Source organism: Palaemon carinicauda, chromosome 24, assembly GCF_036898095.1.
Source record: "Palaemon carinicauda isolate YSFRI2023 chromosome 24, ASM3689809v2, whole genome shotgun sequence".
NCBI lineage: Eukaryota > Metazoa > Arthropoda > Malacostraca > Decapoda > Palaemonidae > Palaemon > Palaemon carinicauda.
The window spans coordinates 84,316,901-84,325,181 of NC_090748.1; the positions used below are offsets into that span (position 1 = coordinate 84,316,901).

The 8,281-nt window shown below is 37.5% G+C and overlaps 1 protein-coding gene across 1 annotated transcript; it reads right to left on the minus strand.

Annotated features, from left to right (window-relative positions):
- Positions 1-3,304: 3,304 nt before the first annotated feature.
- On the minus strand, positions 3,305-6,250 carry LOC137618456 (golgin subfamily A member 6-like protein 25). Its single transcript, XM_068348620.1, has 2 exons — positions 3,923-6,250; positions 3,305-3,877 (listed from the first exon to the last, which is right to left on the minus strand). Exons 1-2 carry the CDS (start codon positions 6,248-6,250, stop codon positions 3,305-3,307), a joined length of 2,901 nt encoding a protein of 966 aa, XP_068204721.1.
- Positions 6,251-8,281: the final 2,031 nt, after the last annotated feature.

Consider the following 8,281-nt stretch of genomic DNA (forward strand, 5'->3'; position numbering starts at 1 on the left):
GGAGGAGAGTAATGGAAATGAAGGTACAGGGAACGAGAAGGCAAGGAAGACCAAAGCGAAGTTGGGTGGACTGTATCAATGATGACCTTCGATCAAAGGGATTAACTGGTGATGAGGTGTGGGACAAAGGTAGATGGAGAAAGCTGAAGTGGGAAAAGATGTAGACAAAGAAGAAGAAGAAGCTCTTCACATAACTATAAATACCACCCTCAAAATGATGATGCAGCTTTTTTCCCCAGTAATATGGTTTTGGCCCAACCTCCAAGAACTAGTCTGCATACTAGAAGAATCCCAGCTTCATCCCTCTGCAGAGCCGGTCTTCTAGATTATTCCCCCAGAACCACCCGAAGGTTGGTATCAGAAAGAATAGATCTAGATATCCGACCATATTGTACACTTGACAAAGGCCCTGTACACCCCATCAAGGTACAGAGCATACTAGAATCAGCTAGGTTCCTTCCCTCTGCAAAGCCAAACATCCTTTAAGTTGAGCAGTCAGGCTAACAATCATCCTAAGGCCTCTTATTCTCAAACTTCTTCTTCTTCTTTGTTAACATCTTTTCCCACTTCTATGTGGGGTCGATGTTTCTGGTCAGCTTTCTCCATCTACCTCTGTCCCATACCTTATCACCGGTTAATCCCTTTGATCGAAGGTCATCCTTGATACAGTCCACCCACCTTCGCTTTGGTCTCCCTCTCCTTCTCGTTCCCTGTACCTCCATTTCCATCACTCTCCTCCCAATATACAGTTCATCTCTTCTCATGGCTGTAGTAACACAAGGTATTAGAGATCAGTCTTCTTGGTGTATGCTTTTTGCTGATGATGTTATACTGTGTAGCGCTAGGCGAGAGGTAGTAGAAGAGAAACTGGAGGAGTGGAGAAGAGAAATGGAAAATAGAGGATTGAAGATCAGCAGGAAAAAGATAGAGGATTTGAGATTGAAAAATGGCGAGAATGGGGAAGTTAGTTTACAAGGAGGGAGATAGAAAAGAGTTGAAAATTTTAGGTATTTAGGATCAACAGTTGCAGAAGATGGTGATCTTGGGGCAGAAATAAACCACAGAATACAAGTAGGATGGAAGAATTGGAAAAAAGTGCTTGGAGTACTATGCGACAGGAAAATAGGGGTAAAGTTGAAAGGTAAAGTACACAGGACAGTTGTGAGGCTGGCAATGATGTTTGGAGCAGAGACGTGAGCAATAAGACAGAAGAGAAGAATATGGATGTGGCAGAGATGAGAATGTTGAGATGTATGTGTGGAGTGACAAGAAGAGATAAGGTACGGACTATAATAATTAGGGGTACCAGAGGAGTTAGAAAACTATCAGATGAGATCCAAGAAAGTAGACTGAGGTGGTACGGTCATTTCATGAGAAGAGATGAACAGTATATTGGGAGGAGAGTAATGGAAATGGAGGTACAGGGAACGAGAAGGCAAGGGAGACCAAAGCGAAGGTGGGTGGACTGTATCATTGATGACCTTCGATCAAAGGGATTAACTGGTGATGAGGTTGGGACAGAGGTAGATGCAGAAAGCTGACCAGAAACATCGATCCCACATGGAAGTGGGAAAAGATGTAGCCAAAGAAGAAGAAGCTCTTCACATAACTATAAATGCCACCCCCATAAAGATGATGCAGCTTTTTTCCCTAGTAATATGATTTTGGCCCAACCTCAAAGAACTAGTCTGCATACTAGAAGAATCCCAGCTTCATCCCTCTGCATAGCCGGTCTTCTAGATTATTCCCCCAGAACCACCCAAAGGTTGGTATCCGAAAGAATAGATCTAGATATCCGACCATATTGTACACTGGACAAAGGCCCTGTACACCCCATCAAGGTACATAGCATACTAGAATCAGCTAGGTTCCTTCCCTCTGCAAAGCCAAACATCCTTTAAGTTGAGCAGTCAGGGTAACAATCGTCCTAAGGCCTCTTATTCTCAAACTACTACTTCTTTGTTAACATCTTTTCCCCCTTCTATGTGGGGTCGATGTTTCTGGTCAGCTTTCTCCATCTACCTCTGTCCCATACCTCATCACCGGTTAATCCCTTTGATCGAAGGTCATCCTTGATTCAGTCCACCCACCTTCGCTTTGGTCTCCCTCTCCTTTTTGTTCCCTGTACCTCCATTTACATTACTCTCCTCCCAATATACTGTTCATCTCTTCTCATGACATGACTGTACCACCTCAGTCTACTTTCTTGGATGTTATCTGATAGTTTTCTAACTCCTGTGGTACTCCTAATTACCTCATTACATATCTTATCTCTTCTTGTCACCCCACACATCCATCTCAACATTCTCATCTCTGCCACATCCATCATCTTCTCTTCTGTCTTCTTTATTGCCCACATCTCCGCTCCAAACATCATTGCCGGTCTCACAACTATCCTGTGTACTTTACCTTTCAACTTAACCCCTATTTTCCTGTCGCATAGCACTCCACGCACTTCTTTCCAATTCTTCCATCCTGCTTGTATTCTGTAGTTTATTTCTGCCCCCAGATCACCATCCTCCGTAACTGTTGATCCTAAATACCTGAAATTTTCAACTCTTTTTCAATTTCTCTCCTTGTAAACTAACTTCCCTATTCTCGCCATTTTTCAATCTCAAATACTCCGTCTTTTTCATGCTGATCTTCAATCCCCTATTTTCCATTTCTCATATTCTCAAACAAAACGAATAATTTCTAAATCTTTGCTGCTGCTACTTTTCACCAAAATATAAATACCACCCTCAAAATGATGATGCAGCTTTTTTCCCCAGTAATATGGTTTTGACCCAACCTCCAAGAACTAGTCTGCATACTAGAAGAATCCCAACTTCATCCCTCTGCAGAGCCGGTCTTCTAGATTATTCCCCCAGAACCACCCGAAGGTTGGTATCCGAAAGAATAGATCTAGATATCCGACCATTTGTACTCTTGACAAGGTCCTGTACACCCCATCAAGGTACAGAGCATACTAAACAAAGCCAGGTTTCTTGATCTTCCCTCTGCAGAGCCACCCTTTTCAGTTAGTCCAAGCACCACTTAAGCTGAGGGGTTTAGCCACAAATTCATCGAGGTGGGCAGTTATTCTAAACATCCCTCGTCTCCTTTTCAAGTTCTTTAAACCCCGCCTTTTTTCTCTTCTTTCTTCATATTCTTCCACTGTTTTCTTTCTCTTTCTCTTAATTCTCTTTTTTGAGTACTTTAAACCTCGCATTTTTCTCCTTTTCTCTTTTTCTTTCAGTATATTTTGTTTCTCTTTTTTTTGTTTTTATTTTCTTTTTCAGTTCCTTTCAACCTCATATTTTTCTCATTTTCTCTTTTTTTCCGTATCCTTAGTTTCTCTTTCTTTTTTTTCGAGTTCTTTCAACCTCTCATTTTTCTCCTTTTCTTTTTTCTTATTTTTCACTATCTTTTGTTTCTCTTTTTTCTGCTTTTCGAGCTCTTTCAACCTCGCATTTTTCTCCTCTTCTTTTTTCTTATCTTTCACTATCTTTTGTTTCTCTTTTTTCTGCTTTTCGAGTTCTTTCAACCTCGCATTTTTCTCCCTTTCTCTCATTTTTTCTTTCAGTTTCTTTTGTTTTGCTTTCTCTTTCTTCTTTTTTTCGAGTTCCCTAAACCTCGCATTTTTCTCCTTTTCTTTCTTCTTTTCTTTCACTTTCTTTTGCTTTTCTTTCTTCTCTTTTTTAATTTCTTTCATCTTTTGTTTCTTTTTCTTTTTCTTCTCTTTTTCGAGCCCTTTCAACCTCGCATTTTTCTCCTTTTCTCTCTTTTTTTCTTTCAGTTTCTTTTGTTTCTCTTTTTTCTGCTTTTCGAGTTCTTTCAACCTCGCCTTTTTCTCCTTTTCTTTCTTTTTTTCTTCCACTATCTTTTGTTTTTCTTTCTTTATTTTTTCAATTTCTTTCATCGTTTGCTTTTCTTTCTTTACTTTTTCAATTTCTTTCATCTTTTGTTTCTCTTTCTCTTTCCTCTTTTTTTCGCGTTCCTTAAACTTTGCATTTCTTTCATTTTCTCTCTTCTCCTTTTCTTTCGCAGTTGACTTTTCCTCCTTTAATCTCATTTTCTCTTCTTTCATCCTTTCTTTCCTCATTCTTATCTTCTCCTTTTCTCTCTTTTTCTCCTCTCTCCCCGTTGCATTCCTCATTCTTATCATCTCTTTTCTCTCTTTCTCTTTCCCTATTTCACTCATTTCATTTTTGCCTTCTTCTGGCCTTACATTGATATAATTTCCCTTTTCGCTATGCCTTTCTTCCTCCTTCCTTTCTTTCAACTCCTCTCTTTTCTTTTTCTCTTCCCTCTCCCTTACAATTTTCTTCCATCTCATCTTCAAATTTTTCAAATTCGTCATCTTTTTTTCCCTCTTACGCTCAATCATCTTTCTTTTTATGAAATCCGGCGACAAGAAACATTTAAAAAGGAATAATATTACATTCCAACGAGATGCGTTTTGATTTGAATCTATTAGATCTATCATCTGCTGCACTTTCCTTTCTTTGACTTTTTCCTCTATTTTTACCACCTTATCTAACATTTTCTGATATTTCTCCAATTCTTTCCTCCTCCTTTTCTCCTCCTTAACTCTCTTTTTCTCTTCTTTCTTCCCTTCTTTCTTCCCCTTTCCCTCCATTTTTGGCTCTGTCTCTTTCCACTCCCTTTTGTCTTCCTCTAACTTCAAATTTTCATTCATTTTCCTTTCCAACAAGCGCAATAGACTTTCGCATATTGCCACTTTCCTCTTCTTCATTCTTTTATTTTTCTTCTTTCTTCCTATATCTTTTATTATTTCCTTCATTCTTCTCTTCTTCTTCCTTTCCTTCGTCAATCTTATCTCCTTTTCTCTTTCTTTCTCATCTCTCTTCTTTGCATCCCTTATTCGTATCTTCTTCCTACTCTTCTTTTTTTTCCTTATTTCAATCATTTCAGATTTACCTTCCTCTGGCCTTACATTGATATCCTCCTCCTTTTTGCTATGCCTTTCTTCCTCCCTTTCCTTCATCTTGTCTCTCCTCTCCCTTTCAATTTCCTTCAGTCTCATCTCCTCCAAAATTTTCAGATTCTTTTCCAGTGTTTTATTTATTTTGTTCTCGGCTTTTGTCGTCCTCATAATTTTCTCCATCTTGTGTATCATCCTCTTTTCCCTTAAAAACTTCGGCAACAAAAAATATTTAAAAGGGAATAATATTATGTCCAACCCATATGAGTTTTTACTTAGAAAATCTATTAGATCTATAATTTGTCGGATCTTTATTTCCTCTGCTCTTTTCCTCATCTTTGCCACCTTATCTAATATTTTCTCATATTTCTCCAATTCTTTCCTCCTCAATTTATCCTCCTTAACTCTCTCTTGGTCTTCTTTCTTCCCTTTTCCCCCGGTTCTTTGCTTATTTTCTTTCAACTCTCTTTTCCTTTCCTGTAACCTCAAATTTTCCTTCCTTTCGCTCTTTTCCTCAATATTAATTTCCTTTTCGAACTTACTCAATTTTCTTTCACATTTTTTCACCCCTTTCTTCATTAGTTGATGCTTCCACATCAAATGTGATATTAAACTTTTCCAAAAGCGTTCCCCCCAAATTGCGCTTTCTTCTTCGCTAAATTTATCTATTCTACTTTTTCTTTTCTTCATAATTTTTATTTCTTCTTTTCCTGTTTTTTCCTCCTCTCCCTTTCTTTCCATCCTCATTCTTATCTCCTTTTCTTTTTCTTCCATCCCCATCAATTCCACCCTGCGAGTCTTCCTTTCCTTGATCAGCTGAGCTTCTAAAGCTTGTAACCTTTCCCTGTTTTCTCTCTTTACCTTCTCTTGTTGTTTCTGGAGAAATTCAATTTCCCATTTAAGGACGCTTATTTGACTTGCCATTAAATAAATTTTTTCAATAGTTCCAGCGTCTGATAGCCTTAAGTTTCCTTTAAAATTAAGTTCTCCTTTGTCATTCTTACCTTCTTCTCTCTTGGTCTTCCCATTTACTTTTCTATCGCCATGTAAACTTTCCGTTTCGATCCTGCATTTGGTAAAAGCCTCAGAATAAAATTGACTCATACCATCATTCTCAGACAACAGATGATCTACGTCCAGATTAGTTTCTTCCAAATCCTCTTCATTTGTCGAGAAATCGTAGGACATGATGTTTTGTGCCGTGTTAGATTTCTTTTTGAATCGTCCTCTTGTTTTGTCTGGATCGACTTTCGTCAAGAGATCCTCTTTGGTCGTTTTGATGAGCGAAATGAACAGCAACAGCAAAAGTACGGTCGATAACATGATATACCACAACATCCATAACAAATAAGAGTTTGTCTCACGGGAGAAGGCAAACGCTTTCCCGTACAAAACGCAATAACTGCAAAAGTTTTCCATTTTAAGATACGGTAGATTCGGTGTGACGTAGCAATGTTTCTAGAAATGACGATTTGCGATGGGATCGGAGTTTGAAGACTTTTCGACTCCAGAAGGCGTTTGAAGACTTCCTGACTCCAGAACGCTTTCAAATACTTCCTGACTCCAGAAGGCTTTTGAAGACGTCACGACTCCAAAAGGCTTTGGAAGACTTCCAGACTCCAAAAGGCTCCAAGCTCCTGACTGGAGACGTGGGCGATATGGCGTAGGAAAAACAATTGAAGCTGTCACTTCGGAAGAATTCCTTAATGGAAATCCGGCTCAAAGACAGAAAAGATTCAAGAAGACATTCTGCAGCATGTCTCCAGAACTTAGCCTGAAGCCTTCCGAACCGATGCAAAACATTTGAGACTACAACTGAAATCTTGAAGTTTGATTTCTATGGAAGATTATTTTCCGTGGCATTTTCACGATTTTTGTGTGGAAAATATCTTCAAAATTTTCATTTTTGTTGTGTGTGTGTGTGTGTCTGTGTGTGTATGTGTGTGTGTATTTAAAGACATTTGAATATTAACAAGACTAAAACGGAATTTTCCGCGCGAAGGCTCAAGAAGAAAACAAGATCCTCAAACCCAATCCAGAAGGAGAATCTTGTGGAGTCTTCATGTCCTCCACATACTATTTCAATCGCTTTTCCTACGCGGAATCTGCAGAGATGCAAAGAGCTCCGGAGACCAAAAGTAGCTTGGCGTCTTCAGAGTCAGGAATCTGAAGGTCTTCAAACACTGGGTACTTGAGATACGCAAAAGAGAGAATAAAAGAATAAAAAAAGACAAAGAGAAAAAAGAGAAGATAAAACGAAAGGCGAAAGAAGAAAAACAGATAGAAAAGGAGGAGAACGCGAAACTAAAGATACGCAAAATAGAGAATGAAAGAATAAAGAAAGACAAAGGGAAAAAAAGATTAGATAAAACGAAAGAAGAAAAACAGAGAAAAGGAGGAGAATGCGAAACTAAAGTTACGCAAAAGAGAGAATTAAAGAATAAAGAAAGACAAAGAGAAAAAGAGAAGATAAAACGAAAGAAGAAAGAAGAAAAACAGAGAAAAGGAGGAGAATGCGAAACTAAAGATACGCAAAAGAGAGAATAAAAGAGATAATGAAAGACAAAGAGAAAAAAGAGAAGATAAAACGAAAGAAGAAAACAGAGAGAAAAGGAGGATAATGCGAAACTAAAGATACGCAAAAACGAGAATAAAAGAATAAAGAAAGACAAAGAGAAAAAAGAGAAGATAAAACGAAAGAAGAAAGAAGAAAAACAGAGTAAAGGAGGTGAACGCGAAAATAAAGATACGCAAAAAGGAGAATAAAAGAATAAAGAAAGACAAAGAGAAAAAAGAGAAGATAAAACGAAGGGAGAAAGAGAAAATGAGAAGAATGCAATGAGCGAACAAAAGAATCGAGAAAAAGAAGATGAAAGAAAAAGAGGAAAGGAAAAGAGAGAAGTATAGGAGAAATTTCCAGAGTAAAGGAACGCAAAAGGGAGGGGTATAGAATAAGGAAAGAGAGAAATATGTTTTACAGAAAAATAAAAAAAAAGGAGGCGAGTGCAAAAGGCCCAATAAACGCAAAAAAAAAAAAAATGTCTAGCTAATTAGTCCGCTATATCATGTCAATTATTCATGTTTTCGCAAAAGCAGCTGATTTATATATTCTGAACAATTTTAGATACGGAGCCACTATTTTGTTTTTTTCTTTCTCTTGGTTAGAGTTCTCTTGTAACATATATATATATATATATATATATATATATATATATATATATATATATATATATATATATATATATATATATATATATATATATATTCTCCAACCCTGCGAAAAAGTATATATATATATATATATATATATATATACTTTTTTCGTTGGGTAGGAGAATATATGTGCATATATAT